Consider the following 20,408-nt stretch of genomic DNA (forward strand, 5'->3'; position numbering starts at 1 on the left):
CTTAACCTTTGGAGAGAAGTGTTAGAATCTAAAGGTCTTCGCCTAAGCCGATCAAAGACAGAATATATGGAGTGCAAGTTCAGTGCAAATGGAGGCCAAAACGAGTTAGGGGTGAGGATCGGAGATCAAGAAATACCAAAGAGCGACCGTTTTCGTTACCTAGGATCTATCTTGCAAAAGAACGGAGAATTAGATGGAGATCTCAACCATAGAATACAAGCTGGATGGATGAAGTGGAAGAGTGCATCCGACGTGTTGTGTGACCGCCGTATGCCATTGAAGCTCAAGGGAAAATTTTATAGGATGACAATAAGGCCGGCGATGCTGTATGGCACAGAATGTTGGGCGGTGAAGCATCAACACGTACACAAAATGGGTGTAGCGGAGATGAGGATGCTTTGTTGGATGTGTGGGCACACGAGAAATGATAATATTAGGAATGAGGATATCTGGGGTAAAGTAGGAGTAGCCGAAATTGAAGGAAAGATGAGAGAAAATCGGTTACGGTGGTTTGGACATGTGCAAAGAAGGCCTACTGACGCTCCGATTAGAAGATGTGATTATGGGACAGAGGTTCAGGGCCGAAGGGGTAGAGGAAGACCTAGGAAAACTTTGGAAAAGACTCTAAGAAAAGACTTAGAGTACTTGGATCTAACGAAGGACATGACACAAGATCGAGCACAATGGCGTTCTAAGATTCATATAGCCGATCCCACTCAGTGACTTGGATTTTCCAAGTCTCCAACCGAGAAGTTCTCCTCACTCGGGAAATTAAGGGAACACTACCCCAACCTACATGCTCCACTCAGAAAGCTTCAACATACAAGCTTCAACAAAAGAAAATTAAAAGAACTTAGCGAAGAAGGCTTTGGTGTATTTAACACAATACGTTGAAATGAAGGAAAGCTTATTTATTGATATCCCCGATAAGCTAAAAATATGTACATATACATGAGTCAAAATAAACACACAAGAGGGAGCCTTCACAAAGGTTGCTTAGGAGAAGTCTCAGCAGTCGGTTGAGCCCCAGAAAGAGAAGGCACCGGAGGGGAATCATTTGGAGCCTCAGTACTGGACAGAACCCTAGAAGGAGGAGGCATCAGAGGTTGATCATTTGGAGCTTCATTACGCGGTACAGCCCCAGAAGACGAAGGCAATAAATGCCTTTGGAACAAACCCACAAATCTCTGATGATCAAGTAAAACCTGACCATCAGTTTCCTTCATCTGGTCAAGCTTCCTCTTCATGTTTGTAGCATAGTCATGTGCGAGCCGGTGCAACTGTTTATTGTCATGCTTGAGCCCTCTAATCTCCTGTTTGAGACTCATCACTTCAGCCGCCAATGATTCAACTTGGCGGGTTCGAGCAAATAGGCGTTGGGCCATATTAGACACAGAACCTGCACACTGAACACTGAGAGCCAGCGAATCCTTAACAGCTAACTCATCAGACCGTTTGGAAAGTAGTCTGTTATCTTTGGGAGTGAGAAGGTTCCTGGCCACCACCGTAGCGGTCATATCATTCTTCATCACGGAATCCCCAACGGTAAGAGGACCAGTAGGGGAGACGAAGGATGGGCGCCATATGTTGTCTGGAGAAGGCGGGGCTGCCTCCTCAACAAGGTTCAAGTCAAAACGACGGTCGGAGGGGCCAGACATTTTCAAAGGTGTTGAAGAGAGAAGAGGTCAGACAAATCAAGATCTTAGAAGTGCAAGAATGAAGTTTCTACTGGTGGAGATTCAAGTGTGCTTTGGAACTTAATGCCAGCCCCTATAAAAATCTGCACTCGACGGAGCTTCAGAAATCGAAGAGGCGCCTGCTCAGAAATCGAAGAGGCGTTTGCTTTCTCAAAAGCTGGGTTGCTTAGAGATCACGAGGGTTGATCTCAGAAATCGAAGAGGCGTTTGCTTTCTCAAAAGTTGGGCTGCTCAAAGACCACGAAGGCCGATCTCAGAAATCGAAGAGGCGCTCGCTTTCTCAAAAGCTGGGCTCCCCAGAGACCACGAGGGCCGATCTCAGAAATCGAAGAGGCACCTACTTTTCCAGCCTTTTCCAGCCTTGTCAGCACCTGTCACACGCACTCAGCTTTGCGGAAATTATGGGCATTCTGTCAAAGACTTCTGGGGAAGTAGAAAACACATGAATCTTACCGTTCAATCACCCACTTCCCACACGCAACACTAGCTCATGGGTACCACAGATAACTTTGCCAAAGTTCTCTGCCAAAGTTGAGCACGTGAAGCTTGCAGCTCCCACTACATCGCTCTGACCAAGAAGGGTAAAAGAATAGCAAAGAAACAGCACTAACAAAGTTTAGACCCATATATTTTGAAGGTCTAGCTACCATATTATTACCCACAGGGGTAAAGGAACAGTACCACTGCTGGATAATTGGAAAGTCCCTGTGTGTCAACCTCTGTGCTTCGTGGCAAGGTAGACTAGCAAAGATGCCCAACCTTTGCTCACATTCGAGAAAACACTCCCAATAAGATTGCTTGCTCCAAAATCGAAGAGGCACCGTCCTCCGAATCTCGAGAGCCAGACTCCCAACATGACTACTTTCTTAAAAATCGAAGAGAGGGTAAAGGAACAGTACCATTGCTGGATAATTGGAAAGTCCCTGTGTGTCAAACTCTGTGCTTCGTGGCAAGGTAGACTAGCAAACATGACCAACCTTTACTCACATTCGAGAAAACACTCCCAACAAGATTGCTTGCTCCAAAATCGAAGAGGCACCGCCCTCCGAATCTTGAGAGCCAGACTCCCAACATGATTACTTTCTCAAAAATCGAAGAGACACTGCTCCCCGAATCTCGAGAGCCAGACCCCCAGCATGATTGCTTTCTCAAAAATCGATGAGGCATCGTTCTCCGAATCAATCGAAGAGGCGCCCGCTTTCTCAAAAGCTGGGCTGCTCAGAGACCACGAGGGCCGATCTCAGAAATCGAAGAGGCACCTACTTTTCTAGCCTTGTTAGCACCTGTCACACGCACACTCAGCTTTGCAGAAATTATGGGCATTCTGTCGAAGACTTCTGGTGAAGTAGAAAGCACATTAATCTTACTGTTCAATCACCCACTTCCCACACGCAACAATAGCTCATGGGTACCACAAATAACTTTGCCAAAGTTCTCTGCCAAAGTTGAGCACGTGAAGCTTGCAGCTCCCACTACATCGCTCTGACCAAGAAAGGTAAAAGAATAGCAAAGAAACAGCACTAACAAAAGTTTAGACACATAAATTTTGAAGGTCTAGCTACCATATTATTACCCACAAGGGTAAAGGAACAGTACCACTGCTAGATAATTGGAAAGTCCCTGTGTGTCAACCTCTGTGCTTCGTGGCAAGGTAGACTAGCAAACATGCCCAACCTTTACTCACATTCGAGAAAACACTCCCAACAAGATTGCTTGCTCCAAAATCGAAGAGGCACCGTCCTCCAAATCTCGAGAGCCAGACTCCCAACATGACTACTTTCTCAAAATCGAAGAGAGGGTAAAGGAACAGTACCATTGCTGGATAATTGGAAAGTGCCTGTGTGTCAACCTTTGTGCTTCGTGGCAAGGTAGACTAGCGAACATGCTCAACCTTTACTCACATTCGAGACAACACTCCCAACAAGATTGCTTGCTCCAAAATCGAAGAGGCACCGCCCTCCGAATCTCGAGAGCCAGACTCCCAACATGATTACTCCCTCAAAAATCGAAGAGACACTGTTCTCCGAATCTCGAGAGTCAGACCCCCAGCATGATTGCTTTCTCAAAAATCGAAGAGGCATCGTTCTCCGAATCTCGAGAGCTAGATACCACAGACCACTTTTTCAAAGTGCTCTGACAGAGTTAAAACATGTGAAACTGGCAGCTCCCACTCCTGTGCTAGGACCAAGCAGGGTAAAGGAATAGTATTACTACTTGTTGTTAGGGATACTCCTATATATGTCGACCTCCATCCCCAACGGACAGGCAGACCTGCAAAAATGCTCGACCCTTCATCATATCTGAGAGGGCACTCCCAACGAAGCCTTTCGAAATATTCAGCTTTCTTTCCCCCCGATAATACCTCTGTAAACAAGCTATACTAGAGCAAGAATATCTCATATCATCAGGGTTAAAAGCAAGAGTATCCCATATCATGCTTTTTCCCTGTCTTTTCTTTTGGCCTTGTTTTTACGTGCAAGACAAGGAGAAAGAGAGCAATCAGTCAGCACTTGGAATCAAGCTTCCAGCCAGGAACTGACTGCCTGGAACCCCTTACCTGATTACTTACCTGGCATTGCTCTCGAGTACTCATCTTCAACATCTTATGTTTCCAGGGAAGATTCCGCATCTGCTTGAGGAACAGATAGGGCAAGTGCGAAGGATACAAGGAAGCATGTGGAGACAAGCGTAACAGCACACGTGCCGATACATCCATTACTCTGTCAAAAGCAAAAGTATCCCATATCAGCAGGGTGGAACGTACTCTAGATTTGATGGACTTGTTTTGACCCTCAAATTCTTCAGTCGGCCTTATACTCTGGAGGAAACCAGAAAACCCTCCAGCTCAGTTCAAGAATAAGCCTATGGAAAGTTACTTCTTCAAAAGCAAAAGTATCTCATATCATCTCTTCTCATTTTTCTTCTCTTTATCCTTCATGCTGCTGCAAGATGGGGAGAAGGTGAACAATCAGTCGGAGCTCTGATTGCTTACCTTGTCTGTCACCTCTTTCAGCAGACCCCCTAGCTCGGCGACTTGGGGGACTCCTACTACATGGTTTGTATCGCGCTTGACCAAGCCTGAAACTACAAGTAAGCCTCAAGTGAAATTGATACATTACCTTGTGCATCTCCACCAGTTAAAGATACCACCCCTGGATGGAGGAAGAGTACTTCCAGAGAAGCTGCCACATCTACCTATGAGACAGATAAGGCAAGTCAAGACGACACCACACTCCGATACTTAGAAGTTTCGTGATTACGAGATCATTCTCCCACAATATTTCCTAATGTCATTTGTACTAAATCATTCACTTGTACTCACTAAAGGAGAGCTTGAACCTATGTACTTGTGTAAACCCTTCACAATTAATGAGAACTCTTCTATTCCGTGGACGTAGCCAATCTGGGTGAACCACGTACATCTTGTGTTTGCTTTCCTATCTCTATCCATTTATATACTTATCCACACTAATGACCGGAGCAATCTAGCGAAGATCACAAAAAGCGACCGTTTTCGTTACCTAGGATCTATCTTGCAAGAGAATGGAGAATTAGATGGAGATCTCAACCATAGAATACGAGCTGGATGGAAAAAGTGCATCCGGCGTGTTGTGTGACCGTCGTAGGCCACTGAAGCTCAAGGGAAAATTTTATAGGACGGCAATAAGGCCAGCGATGTTGTATGGCACAGAATGTTGGATGGTGAAGCATCAACACGTACACAAAATGGGTGTAGCGGAGATGAGGATGCTTCGTGGGATGTGTGGGCACACGAGAAAGGATAAGATTGGGAATGAGGATATCCGAGGTAAAGTAGGAGTAGCCGAAATTGTAGGAAAGATGAGAGAAAATCGGCTCCGGTGATTTGGACATGTGCAAAGAAGGCCGACTGACGCTCCGGTTCGAAGATGTAACTACGGGACAGAGGTTCAGGGCCGAAGGGGTAGAGGAAGACCTAGGAAAACTTTGGAAGAGACTCTAAGAAAAGACTTAGAGTACTTGGATCTAACGGAGGACATGACACAAAACCGAGCGCAATGGCGTTCTAGGATTCATATAGCCGACCCCACTTAGTGGGAAAAGGCTTTGTTGTTGTTGCTGGCAATGTAGCCTGGAGACCTGCTTCTGGTATTCATCCATAAAACAAATCACTTTTATATTTAGAAACATGTCTTTCTTTGATGGAGAATAGTTTCTTATTTTTCACTTTAAAAGGCTTTCAACCACAGCAACTGATGCCTGGTCTTGGTGCTCGGCACATGGCACCCCCAGCTGGAGGAAGGCCACCGAAGACAGTTGCTCCTTCTCATGCTGAGGAAAAGCAGCAGGACAATTAGCGGAAACCCAGAGTACCAGAATTGGAGAAACATCTTGTGGATCAACTGAGTACAGAGGAGGTTAACTCACTGAACTCAAAGCTCAAAGAAGCAACTGAAGCTGATAAAAAGGTACTTAGAACTTTAATGTTTCCCCAATTTTCTCATCTTGAGCAGCAAAGTTATGTGTGCATGTTACTTCTTGGTAAGTGTCAAATCGTAACAAATATCCCAGAGACTTGGGGAAAGAAATCTTGGATGCTAGAGAGAAAATTGAATATTTCCGGTTCAAAATGCAGTTCAGCCATCGAACTTATAATATATCTTTTGTATTTCATTTCTTTTTGTATGCATCTCGCTTTTTCTTCATTCTTTTCTTCCCTTAGCTTGTAGCACGACATATAATTTTTCTCCTTAATTTTGGAATGTTCCTAGTCCTATTGAAGCAAAGAGCCCTATAGTTTTATCGTTGTTACAAGTTTGATGATTGTATTATTAAACTGGGGCTGTGCCTTTCTTTTTTCAGCCTTAATTTGCTGTAATTTTTTACCCTCTCTAATAAAATTTGTTTCGCTGATCATTGTTTGGTGCAAACAAGAACACTGAGTTTTGCCGGTGTTAGTCCAATCGGGCCATTCATATTGTTTGCTCATTGCAGTTCAGCCATTGAACAATCGCATATTTTTGTCGTGTTGAATGTTCAAACTATCGCGCTTGGTTGTGAGATTTTTACTTTGCCCTGGCATGGTGTGTTAATTAATGTCTATGTTTATGATATAAAGGTAAATCAAGTTTTAAAGATAACAAATAGGCTATTATACACTTGTGCATAACTAGCGCTTTATAATGTATAAAGAATAAACAATACCAAAATAATAAAAGCCTTGCCTAGTTGTTGTCTTATTTCTTGGTGAGACAAGTGAGCTATCAAAGTACAAATTTGCCTTAAAAAGTTTTTCCTAATCACTTTCATTTGCTTCAGACTCATCACTTGATCCACCACCTTTGTAATCATCATCTTGTCTTGTTTCTTCTACTTTTGGTCCCCTCGACATGATCACATGACCAATTTTGAATTTCTCAACATCTTCGGCATACAATGGGCATATACCACAGCTTTCCACCTTCATTCTCCTCGGGCAGAAGAAGATAACAGAGGCCTCTTTGGCAAGTTTGTAAACATCAGGGGAGCAGTTTTTTCCTACCTCTTCACTTCTAAAGGCCTCATTCCACACATGCACGTGATGTTGGCCGTTACTGAAGTCGATGTAACTGTTGTATTCAGAAGTGAACAGTTCATGGTTTTCACCCATGAATTTGACAATGAAATTAGCTCTTACCCTCCAGGTTCCAAACCCCACCTCTGCAATCTCTGAAAGAACAACAGAGAGAGCGAAACCAAATAAACCTGTTCGAAACCATTCTGGACAAAGCTCGATGTCTACTAAAGATCCCTCATTTTGATAGCTGAACCAATTTGGAATTTCTTTTCCTGGACATGCAATGTTAATCTGAGGCCAGGGATTACAAGGCAACCAATAGTCCTCTAATGGCGCAACAGTTGCCATTCGCATAATTGTAATCTGTGCTTCATCCATTATGTTGCTTCCTGAATTATTATCCAATTTTGGGCAATTAGTAAAAACTTTGAAACAATAATTAGGTTTATCCCAACCTTGTGCGAGTGCTGTCCTTGAACTTGACACTATCTTCAGCGACGTGCTGTTTGAAGCTTTAACATTGCATAGCACTGGGAGCTCTGGTATAGATTGAAGCCACTTGCAGTTGATTAAGTCGAGTATAGACAACCGAGAAGCTTGTTTGATGCTTGCTGGTATTTCCAATATACCGCTGTTGCTGAGATCTAGTTCTTCTAAAGAGAAAAAACCAACAGAGCAGGAAGGCAATTTTTCAAGTCTCCGACAGTCATTAAAGTTGAGACGTTTAAGATTGGTTAAACTGTAGATACTTGTTGGGACATCCTTAAGTAGATAGCAGCGACTAAGGTTTAAATCTTGAAGCCCATTTAGATTTCCAATAGACGAAGGAAGCATTTCGACAGCTGTCTCTTCCAAACAAAGAGACACCAAATGTTCCATTGGCTTCAAGATTTCAGGGAATTTGGAAAATCTATAGCAATTGGTGAGATAAAGACTCTCAAGATATTTCAACTTACAGATTGATGAGGGTAGCTCTCTAACTGGTGTTTGAATTAAACTTAAGGACTTCAAATGTTCCATTGGCTCCAAAATCTCTGGGAAGTTTTCAAATTTAGAGCACGAACAGAGATCGAGTTTCTCAAGATTTTTCAACTTACAGATTGATGAGGGTAGCTCTGTAACTGCTGTTTGACTTAAACTTAAGGACTTCAAATGTTCCATTGGCTCCAAAATCTCTGGAAAGTTTTCAAATTTAGAGCACCTATGGAGATCGAGATTTTTCAACTTACACCTGCTGCTTGGAAGTTTCTTAAGGTCTTCGCATTGCCTTAAATTCAAGTAAGAAATATTTTCGTTACACCAAACTGATTCAGGCAACTCCTTTATACCACTGCCTTCTAAATTTAAGTATTGAATATTTCCTGGCATCTCTGGAAGATACTTGAGACTGTAGCAGAATCCAAGATCAAGATGAGTAAGCTTGTCAAGATGTTGAAAATACGAAGGAATTTCAACCAAACTTCGACAGTGCCCGAGATTTATCTCCACAATTTTTAGACTTCTAGAGAGATTTGGAACTTCAGTTAGATTTGAACAGCCCCGGAGATCAATCACTTGTAAGTTGACAAGTATCTGCAACAAATGAAATAGAAATATAAAGAATTAATATAATTTCTACACTTGATTTTATACAAGAATTAAAATAGGCATATAATATAATATACCTGCTCTTCTTTCCAAAGCTCCTTAGTAACTCTGCTATATTGCATATGAAGCTCAACTAGATTTCTCGGACAAAAATTTGACGGCAAAGATTCCAGTAGATATCCCCACCAGTCAAGATAATGAAGAGAATCGGGAAGGTCTAGAGAAGTGGAGAATGTGTAGCCACCATCCACAATTAACATTATTAGGTTAGACATCTGTGTGAAGTCTGCACATTTTAATGGTCGCTCTTGAAGATTATGCCAATCAACCTCTATAACTTCAACATTTGGAGTTTCCTGAGAATAAGAAGAAAGTTTAAATGTGAATATAAACATATTAAAATGTAACGCACATTTGGAACAAAGAGTATTTGTGATGGTAATCATGTACAAGTGTCTTAATCTAGTCAAATATCCAACATAATTGTATCCTCCTCTACTTGTCTAAATAAACAAACATTTGTTCATATTCCAAACACTTCCTAACACAATAAATATTCAATCAAATTCATCTTTTAACATTCTCACTTCTTTATTATAAATTAGTTTTACTTTGTTCTGTTATCATCTCAAGTTTGTAATTTTTTTTTCTAAAAAAAAAAGGATGCATTTGGCTCTTACCGTGTTACTCTTCAATACACGATAGACATCCTCAGCATTGAACAACCTACTCCGTTTACCGGGATCATTCATACATTGTTCTTGAACAATTGTCTTTCCCATTTCTTGTAGCATATCGTGCATCTCTATGCTTTTCGATCCCCAACTTGGACCAATTGATATGAGACACCTATTAATGAGAATATCAATTCCGGTTTTCGGAAAGCGTCCACATGAAGCTAACCTTCGTTTTACCTCAACCACAGGCTCCCCTTTATAAAAACATGCTATATCCAGAAATATATCCTTCTCATTTTGTTCCAATCCATCATAACTTATTCTCAACATTTTCTGGATATCTTTGCTGGGAAATCGTTTCAATTTGTTGAATTCCTCTTCCCATTCTTCTTTGCTCTTGTAATTGAAGAACAAGGACCCCAGAACTATAAGAGCTAAAGGAACACGTCCAGCATAATGCAAGGCCTTTTCTACCAACTCCTTATAATCTGTTCTACGAGTACTGTTATCCTTGAAAGCACGCGAACAAAAGAGCTGAAGAGTGTCATCCGGTTGTAATCCCTCAACCTCGTAGATATTATCCCCTTCAACAGTTTGCCCAAGTGTGCCCCTATCTCTAGTTGTGATAATGATTCTACTTCCAGTGCCATACTGAAGACGATCGCCAGCTAAACGTTCCATTTGCATTGAACTACTCACATCATCAAGAACAATGAGGACCTTTGTACGACTGAGCCTTTCTTGAAAAGTTGATCCTATGGGCAAAAAAGCTTCTTCCTTTAATATCTCCTTAAAAAGTGTTTTTCCAAGTGATCTAGTCCACCTGCTTGTTCTGAGTTCTCCCTAACATTCTTTAGAAAACAAGAAGCTTCGAATTTAGAAGAGTGTCTGCGAAATACAGCCTCGGCAAGGGTGGTCTTGCCAATACCACCCATGCCCCAAATACCTACAGTGATGCAAGCGCCCGGTAAATGAATGCCTAACAGCGATTCAATCTGCTCGATGCGGCTTTCAATTCCAACAAAACCCTTTAAATCGCAGGATGATTCACGACACATTTTGGCCCAAATATGATCGACAACTTTCTGAATTAGATTTGCCTCCGTCTCCGTCCTGGAGTATAGACGTATATGATTAGGTAGAAAAGCAATAGTTAGTCTCAAATACGCTTTACCAAATCTTAGCACAAATCAAACTGTTAAAGAAAATTTATAACTTTAGACAAGTTAAAGAATGAGCTAGTTACCCGGATTTGTTTGAATAATCAAACCCAGATAGATTGGCTGCAGTCGTCAAAGCATCCCTCCACTTGTGCACCTTGTCGATACTGTTGTCGAAACGTTTTTCAAGTTGAGCAAATGCATCCGCATAACTCCCGTGCTGTTTTCGTACATCAGATGGATTGATGTGGTAGAATACGGGTATAACCATCTGGCCATATCTTTCCTTGCACTCGAGTATGTGCACGAGTTCATCTAAACACCATGTGGAAGAAGCATAGTTTTGTGAGAAAATGATCACCGAAATCGTGGATTTCTCGATTGCCTGTAGAAGGGCAGGTCCGATTTCTTCTCCACTCTGAAGTTTGTAATCGATGTAGGTTTCAATTTTCTTCTGAAGTAAGGCAGCATGTAGATGGCTGGTAATACCAAGGCGGGTGTCCTCGCCTCTGAAACTGATAAACACATCATACTTTTTTCGACGTGGGGGGTTATCAGCAGCGGATGATGAAGAAGAAGCAATGTCCATAACCTCTAGTTTTCAGAAACAGCAAAAAGATGTAGTTGCAGAGAGATTAATTGTTGATTAGAGAGAAATAATACTACGACGTTGCACCGAATTAAGAGGATGCAAGAGGGGGGGGAGAGAGACTAGTTCAGAATTTACTTGAATTGGCTTTTGACTACATGCACAAAATTTCAAAGGCTCGAAATCAACGAGTGAGAGATACGAAAGTGGAAAATTGGGCACATGATAGGACCTATTTTCTTTAAAAACACTATAATTTAAAGAAAGATATTCATATATTTGCAATCTTAATATGAACAACGTCATCTCAGCATGTAAAGCAACTAGTATTTGAAAACCATAAAATGAATAAGTGTAAACCTTTTCTCCTTGCTTTGCTCCCCTCACAATCAGTATCATCATCGTCACCTGATCGATTCCTGCAAATCAAGTTTTAGTTATGTTTCATACAGTCAAAAAACAAAAATCAGATTATGCATATACCAAAAAACACCACACAAAAAGGAAGAGCCCTATGCGAAAAAGGATGCAAAATCAACTTGAGACCTCTTTCTCCTGTTCTCTGCCTTGTTTTCTTTTTCCATTTGCTCTCTCTTTCAATCTTTTGTACTGAAGCTTTTTCAGAACCTGTGTTAAGAGAACCGTTGAATCCAAACGTCAAAAGGAAGACAATTGATAAAGATGCAAACAAAACAAAGTGACACCGGTGACAGGTCACCAGCCAAGAAATTAACAGCAGACATAACAAAAATTAATTAGCAATTTAAATGCCAGCATAACATAACACCTAAACTTATTAATTAAAAAGAAATGACAAAAAATACAGAAAGAGCCTTAAACAGTATCAATAAACGCTGACTAACCTCTGACAAGTTACCAATTTGACGAGGGCTTATTTGCTTTCTCCAGCTTCAAAATAATATCCAAAACAATTACTTTTTTGCATCATCAGCATCAGCAAGAGCAGCAGCGGATGAAGAAGAATACGAAGAAGAAGAGGCCAATATCCATAACCAACCTCTAGTTTTCAGATCCAGGAAGTAGTAGTTGCAGAGAGATTAATTGTGAATAGAGAGAAAGAGAGAGAGACTGGTTCAGAATTAAGGAGGATTCAGCAAAGCAAGCGAGAGAGAGAGTAGTTCAGAATTAAGGAGGATATAATGAAACGAGAGAGAGATAGAGAGAGAGAGAGAGAGGGAGACTAGTTCAGAATTTACTTAGAATTGGCTTTTGAGGAAAAGCAACGAGTAAGAAACGACCAGTTACAAAAGTATAAAGGGGGCACATGGGATGTGGCCCTCCCTTGCGCGTTATGCGTCCACGGTTTTGAATCGGGAATACTAGTACTAAATTTGTAAATTATATAATGTGTGATTACTATAAAATGAGCATGTTTATTAATATTTAAGTAATAATTCAATCTTAAATTTCTATGTCATTTAGTTTATAAATTTAATCTCTCTAGCATTACTCTTTTTCCAATTAGTTGGTCACCAATTTCTTCTAAGAATTTTCCAAGCACTTTCGTTCGAGGATATTTTAATAAGGTGTGTTATCCACACACCTCATTTTACTTCTCACACACCTCATGTTAATTTATGTATGTTGATCTTCTTCATTTCATCTGATTTGATGATCGAAAATTAAAAAGGTGTGTGAGAAGTAAAATGAGATGTATGGATATCACACCCCTTTAATAATTTTCACACAAAAAGTGCACTTCACACTACAAAATCTTGGAAGGCAGAGTAAAACTCTCCATAGCCTCTCTAGGCTCGAAAATGGTAAATAGTCGTGACTTGCCACCATTTGTCCATTTAAAAAAAAAAAAAATATATATATATATATATATATATATATATATATATAGTTGTTGATTGAATAAGATTTGGTATCTGACCTTCCAAGCACAGGTGACAGATCAAGTCATTTGACTATGAATGATTTTATGAATGAAAAATCATTAAGTCTCAGAGTCATTTAGTTTGATATCAGCATAATGTATTACAAACTCATTAAAACTATCAATGTCATCACCATGCTATGATAAGAATCAAACTAAACATGTGAAACCCCACCCCCAAATTTTATGAAATTCCACATTTTACTTAAAGGTTTTCAAATTTTTACATTTCAGTCCCTCACTTCCTACCCAATCAGGATCCTCTTTTTAGATTTCCTCTCCTCTCATTGCTTGCCATGAGGCAGCCCACTAACTCCTCCCTATCACTCTTCCCTCGAGTTCACTCTCTTTCTCAGCTCACTCTTCTCTCACTTTCACACTCTTTCCCTCTCTCTTCCTAATCGAACCCACACCCACACACACCCATAAGGACACCCCCGACGATGACACACCATCGCCACCACCCTCGTGACTTTGTGTCCCTCTCTCCGCTTGGACATTCTTGTAATAGCACATTCCGCTTGTATTCTGAATTAGATGTATGCTTTGAACATGTCATGCATTATCACTATGCTTTCATTGTAGGCAGTTGAATATTATTATATTATTTTAAGTAGTTTGAACGAAATTTATATGCATGTTTCATATGTTCTCAGCATTTGCATTCATAAATGGCTTGCATCACCCTCAGGTGTCGGCCATCACGTGACTATCCCGATGTCCCACGGACATCAGGATTGGGGCGTGTCAAAACAGGTCTTAATAATTATTCATTAATAATCAATGGGCTAGTTTGCCACTTCTATTTCTGAAGCTATCGAGAGGTCATAAGAGAGCCTGAAATTATGTGTCTTGTCCCAAGTAAACGAGTCATGATCCACCATCTCTCTCTATCCATCTAGGCACCAAACTAAGCAATAGACAGATAGAGGTAGAAATTGGGAATAGAAAGCAAGCAAGGGAGGAGAGAGTAGTTGCCCGCTGAGACTAGATCAGTTTGAGTTCAACAATTGTACTAGTTGACCTGACTTACAAAAAGGTTACAAAAGTTCTATATGCTCTGGACAATCAGACGGAGATGTCGAATAAAAAAAAACGGATAAATGAAATTTCCCAACTCAAGAACCTTACTTTCCCCGTATAAAAATTCAAAGCATTCCAACATATGAAGAAAGACAAAATAAGGGCACACCAACATCTGTTCATAACTTTCATTACAACCAATGTCTTAAATGTCAATAATATCGGCGATATTTCGTCGATATTATCGGTTTTTTGCTTTAGCGATATTTTAATAGGTATCCAAGGAGTTTTCGTCAAAATATCGCGATATTATCGATAATATCGCGATATTACCGATAATATCGTGAAATTTTGGATCTGTGCAAATCGGAGAAGAACGCCGGAGCTTCTACAGCTCCGGCCTACTGTAAAAGAGCACCCTAGACTCCGATCTAGGTATCAAAATTAAATAGAAGACGAGAGGAATGTTTTTATAACTTCTGTTTGCCGTGAAACGGTTGAAGGTATTCGGAAAGTTCGTCGACATTCACGGCCTCGCCGGAGCTGGGTGTGCCTTCCCCCGGGTCAATCTCCTTCTAAAACCTTGTTAAAAAAATCAGATAAAACTTAGTATATCTCGATTCTCAACCACACCACACAACATCCAAGATGAATTGAGGGCTTACCTAACCGGAGAAGGATCAAGAGAACTCGTCGGAGAGTTCCTGGGTTCCACTGTTCTAGCTACACCGAGAGAAAGGGAGAGAAAGACGAGGTTTAGCTTGTCTCTGTGAAGATGAGGGAAGAGAGAGTGCTGCCGACGAATTTCTGCAGCGCGTCTGTGAAGATGAAGGAGGAGACAGTGCAGAGAGAAACGTATCTGTGAAGATGATGGAGGAGACGGTGCGGGGAGAGAGAGAGAGAGAGAAAGAAAGAGAGAGAGACTTTAACATACCACCCAAGGTGGACGGGAGACTTAAACAAACAAAACCATGGGCTCTGATGGTTGTAACTTGTAATTATGAGGTGGACAGGTGACGTGAAAGAGGTGAGGTGCACCTATGATGGTTTTAACTTTTAATAATGAAGGCCATCCATTTATATTTTTAAAAGTTTAGGATATATTATATATATATATATATGTTATATAAATTATAAATTATAGGTTATTTAGATAATATTTTGTTTTTTTTACTAAGCAAGCAGATTATATTCGAACCCTCCCTTTGTCAACCATGCACCTGAGCCTTATCCAACTCGCTACAGATGTGTTTGTGATTGCATATTCAGCTTGTAATATTTATATGGTTGTTAAGATGTCTGCAAGGCTTGCAAGCTAATATTTATTATCTAGGATAAATTTCTATATTTTAAAAAACACCAAGGTGAAAATTTTGAACCTCATAGGAACTCTATGTGGTACTAAGTCACTCATGTATCTTACCATACAATGTATAAAGTGTAAAATATTGTACTAATTCATTATATATAAATGATTATGGTGTGTTTAAACTTCTTTCATTAATTACTACATATTTTCTACACTCACAATGTTTGCCAGTTCGCTATATAATCAACTTGATAATGTTAAATCCATCATGCAATGCATTTCCTTCCAATTTTTTGTGATAAACTAATAGATAATTGACTAAATAAACATCCTGCAAAGTTTCAATAAAAATTTCCAAGTTTTTCTTACAATTTCCGTGGTTTCCATATTATTTTTATCGATATCGATAATATCCCGATATTTCCGTATTTTCGGATTACCGATATTTCCGATATCATCGATATTTAATACATTGATTACAGCTGACAAGTCACAACTCACAAGTCATCCCTTACGCACTTTATGTACAAAGTTTTTTTTTTCTATCGTACTAGTTTAAGCTTTGATCAGCAAGCCGTCCAACGGAATTTAATCTTGACAAAGATAGCTAACCTACACCTGGTGAGTCACCGTAGCACTCAGTAACGTACCAAAATGTACACGACTCTTCAATTGAAGATAAAAGCAAACTAAAATATGTATAGCCCTTTGATAAAATGTATATGTATATTCTATATATGTGTGTGTGTGTGTAGGAGTGTGATATACAGGAAGTCAATGAACAATTGATGTGATATACAGGAAGTCAATGAACAATTGATGAGCCTGATAAAATTCTCTCTTTGTTGGCGAAATGTTTTGAAGTCGAGAAGACCTCATTGGTGAAGTTCGTAAGATAGCATTAATGCAAAAGTTCGCGACCGTTATTAAACGATCTAAGACAAATACATGTGTTGTTATTGGTTGCGATAGACGTGGGTATTATTGAGTCTCTAAAACTTCACTAGATGAAAGAAAGAGAAACTCAAGATCTCTGCTCGTAATTGTCCATTCGAAGTCAGGAGGCATCAAAAGAAACGTGAAGAATTTTGGAAACTAGAGATAAAAAGTTTGTTACATAACCATGAATTTTCGAATGACACGTGTGGACATGTAAGCCTGAAAAGTTGCCTGTTACTCAAAAAGAGGATACCAAAAGACAACTTTGTGAATTTCTTGATACTTCTATTCCCTCAATTCTTGAACCTAATGTTAAACCTCACAAAGGACATCTGGTAGGGTCCAAAAATAGAAAAGAATCAAGCTCTACAAAGTGTAGTCCTTTAAAGTTTGAAATAGTAGAGAAGACTTAGAAACGTTCTCGACAGATATGTCATTATTTATTGATTTGTCTTTTGATATAGTCATGATTATTTATATATATGTATAACACTTAATGTGCATAATGATTTGCCAAAAAAACTTTTTATTAATTATATATATACTAAAAAGAGGAAATGAACTAAAATATCGTTCATTCTACAGTGTTCTCCCTTATTTGCCCTCGCACTTTAACACTAATTCCGATTGTGTCCCTGCTGCATTTTATTTTTTTATTTTCTTGTTCTTCTTTCTCCGTTCTCTATTTCCTCTAGCTCGATGCTCTCCGCCAGAGTCTCTGGCTTCTCTCATTCTCTCTCTAAAATACCCACCCTCTAAAACTCCTTCTCACCTCTCCTCCTCCGAGCCACTTTCTCTATCTAGAACTCACTCGCCACTGCCTTCTCTCTGATGGTTCAATAGGCCGGCGACGACTTCTACGATTTCGGCGACGGCCAGTCTCGAGGTTGGTCTTAACCAACTCCTCACAAGGTCAGGCACATTCTACACCTATTGCATCTGAAGATCTGCCTCAAATTTGCGATTATCAGTTCAAATCCTAACTGCTGCGTTTTCCGACGAATTTACAGAGGCGGCGAGCTCAATTCCGGCCAGGTTCTGTCAAATTAGGTGGTGATAGGCCACTCGAGGCTTGAACCAGAGGAGGAGAGGAGTAGTTGTTTTCATGGAAGGAATAGAGCAGCAGCAGCGGAGGAGGAGTATGCAGAGGCAAACGTGGAGGAGTAGTTGGGGGTCATCAATTAGAAATGTACTGTTCCAACTAACACATAACCATTTGTTAATTGAACCACTGATACGACAGGCTTTGTTTTTGAGTTTCAATTTGTTGATTATTGCAGGACGATAGGTAGAGAGTGGCACTTTTCTTCATCAGTTGCATTCCAAGCATTACTTTGGGAGAGGTATAGAGTCTGTATACTTAACTTTTTATATTTCAATGTACAAATACTTCCCAATGGAACCGCAAAATTGGTAACAAACACCTTGACTGCTGCATGGCATACGAAACCAACTATGCTCATACATATTCATGGGTTTCTTATAAAGCATTAAACTACGGATTGCTCCTTTGCTACTTGAACACATATTCGCTTTATAAAGATCATGTCTGTGAAAAATCAATTTAAATGTATGTGATAGTGACTGTCTTAAACTGATATGCTCATATACATCAGTAATTCGTATTATGTGGGACAGCTTGAATCCATCTTTTCTTTGTTTGACTTGCTAATTTTTCTTTATTTTTCAATTGCATATAGTGCAATTCACTCTGTTTTAAATTAAGTGGTATATTGAGGTAATTTTGAGAGGAAATATATAAAGCACTCTCTTTGTATTAGTGTGGGTGTATGGTATGTATGGCATCGGATTAAACCTTGAATATTACCAAAAGTTGCTCTACTTCTATCCCCATCGTGTTTTATGTTGAGCTTCTGCAGATACTTTGTTAATTAAAGCAATCACTCTTTATGCATTGCTGTCACCAGTTTCAACGAAATAATTTATGACAAGTTCTCCTTCCGTTTCAGGTTTGTTCCAGACCTGATTTCGTATGCTCGGAGTAATGAACTGAGGATCTTTATTAATCTCGGCATGCTTAACTATTTTGGTACTATGCATGTATATCTATAGATGTAATATGATTATAAGAATATAAACTTTGTAATTTTACTTGCTTCTTGATTATAAGAATATAAACTTTGTTTATTGGTGTTCTAGACAAACACAGCAGTACTGCGCCTACGCTTGAGAGACCTTTGATTGATTTCAGACGTTAGACTTTGTCCATATTGAAATTATCTTTTGAACACTGAGCAACCAATCTTTTGATAACAAAGAACTTAGCTATAAAATCTAACTTCTATAACCTCTGTTTTCTATTGTATATTTTCACAATATTTTAAACACCTGCAGCATCACGTGGGTCTTTTTGCTAGTAATAGCTTAGATGTGTAAAGAATACGTGAAGATCCACATTTGCCATAGTTATCTTGGCTTCCCTTGGAAACTCTTTTCCATGAAAAATCCATTCCATCACACATACCACAGGATTCATGCTCAACTTCAATATCTATGTATTAATAACTTTCATTTTACGTGCACGTGAACAACTGTTCTTAGCATTTGCAAATAAGAAGATGCAACTATGCATACCAAAAAATAGTTGAGAGCACATAAAATTGGCATGTACTTGATAAAATTCGAGAAATTCACCGGAGTTGCACGCTTCAATGTAGAGTAGCTAGTGACATACGCCAAACCAACATATACAGTTACAAAATCATGGAAACAATACAAGGTTGTAGCTCCAATTAAGAATGCATTACATTATGTGTCAATGTTTACTTATTACATCAATTCTATGGTTTTGGCCAAGAGATTCCTAATGTTTTATTTAATAGATCTTTCCATGCACATCAAGTAATACAACAAGTTTCAGGGACTAATTAAATAGTGAAAATGAGGCGATCACAAAAGGGAACAACTTACTTCTGATAATAAGAGACTAAAGTCTAATCAGAATGCATATAGGAAAAAAAACATTTCCAGGCCGTATGCTTGCGGTGATGCTACTTCCAAGACAGAACGTTGAAGCATAGGATTGGACTGAGCAACTGCAGAACTGATGTTTTTGCCGTATGACATTCCTGTTGCTGCACCAATAAAAAGTGATGGAGCATAGTAGCCTCCAACTAATCCAGAGGCTCGACACAATGAGGTTGCACCTATCTTGACCACCACCAACTGAAGCAACAAATCAGCTGAGAGGCCTTTCTCCAGTGGTCGAGATTCTAGCAAAATGTCAACACTCTCGAAACCCCGATAAAGAATTTCAGGATATGCCAATGCCATCAGCCCGATAGCCAAGCCACCCACGATAAGCAAGCACGAAAAAACCAAAGCAAAAATAGGCAATGAGTGACGGAAGTTGAGGTTCCACCCCAAATTGGAAGTGGGAGAGTAGCCCGACCCTTTGTAAGTCTATGCAAGGTTCCTTGACTTTCCGACCTGGGACAGTTTTTCACATCCTCCCGTGCCTTGTCACATGTTCCAGCACTCAAGCCAAACAGATAGACAACACACATTCCTATGTGAGACAATTCTTTAACATCCTCACAATGAATAACAAAAAAACAAAAACATGTAAAGATCACTAGCAGACTACAATGCTAATGTATCTCATGAACATTTACAAAAACAAAAACATGTAAAGATCACTAGTAGACTACAATGCTAATGTATCTCATGAACATTTACAATTTGTGTAAAATTTCAGATAAAAGATCAAAACTTTGCAAACAAGCAAGCAAGAAAAGCAAAAATGGACAATTTGTTTGGGTTAAAACCTAAACTAGGGCTGTGGAGCAAGAAGGCCCAGAATCGGGCCTAAAAGAAGAGAAGAACCAAGATGCCCAGCGACAAGCCCAAACCACCAAAGGAGTCTTTCTCAGCAAAATTCAAGTCACTTGGACCACTTGCCTACCTACTCAAAGATCAAGTGGAGTAGACCAGCCAGCTATCAGCCCATAAAGTACTTTACCATGGC

At 39.8% G+C, this 20,408-nt stretch overlaps 3 protein-coding genes and 1 long non-coding RNA gene across 35 annotated transcripts in view; 1 reads left to right on the top strand and 3 right to left on the bottom strand.

Moving 5' to 3' along the window:
- The window catches only part of LOC126621402 (uncharacterized), a 50,391-nt gene extending 48,733 nt beyond the window's left edge, over positions 1–1,658 (bottom strand). For 2 of the 3 annotated variants that reach the window (XR_007622903.1, XM_050289910.1), the window contains exon 1: positions 1,400–1,658. Coding sequence is in view for 2 of the 3 variants with exons in the window: in XM_050289910.1 (XP_050145867.1) it covers positions 1,400–1,658 (259 nt within the window). In the remaining variant the exon portion in view is untranslated. Of the gene's footprint in view, positions 1–1,205 lie in introns of all 3 variants that reach the window. The other variant, XM_050289909.1, reaches the window with a different exon arrangement.
- The window catches only part of LOC126621423 (uncharacterized), a 36,744-nt gene extending 17,134 nt beyond the window's left edge, over positions 1–19,610 (top strand). The window contains exon 4 of the transcript XR_007622933.1: positions 19,408–19,610. The gene's annotated coding sequence lies outside the window, so the exon portion shown is untranslated. The remainder of the gene's footprint in view (positions 1–19,407) is intronic.
- Positions 6,766–20,408, bottom strand: part of LOC126621361 (disease resistance protein RPV1-like) — a 193,196-nt gene continuing 179,553 nt past the window's right edge. For all 30 annotated transcript variants that reach the window (XM_050289802.1, XM_050289804.1, XM_050289803.1 and 27 more), the window contains one exon: positions 6,766–8,434. In XM_050289802.1, the coding sequence (XP_050145759.1) occupies positions 6,973–8,434 (1,462 nt within the window). In that variant the 3' untranslated portion in view covers positions 6,766–6,972. The remainder of the gene's footprint in view (positions 8,435–20,408) is intronic.
- LOC126621445 (uncharacterized) lies at positions 14,268–15,106 on the bottom strand. Its single transcript, XR_007622968.1, has 2 exons — positions 14,838–15,106; positions 14,268–14,754 (listed from the first exon to the last, which is right to left on the bottom strand). It is a non-coding gene; the product is annotated as an uncharacterized LOC126621445 (long non-coding RNA).

Source organism: Malus sylvestris, chromosome 5, assembly GCF_916048215.2.
Source record: "Malus sylvestris chromosome 5, drMalSylv7.2, whole genome shotgun sequence".
Classification (NCBI taxonomy): domain Eukaryota; kingdom Viridiplantae; phylum Streptophyta; class Magnoliopsida; order Rosales; family Rosaceae; genus Malus; species Malus sylvestris.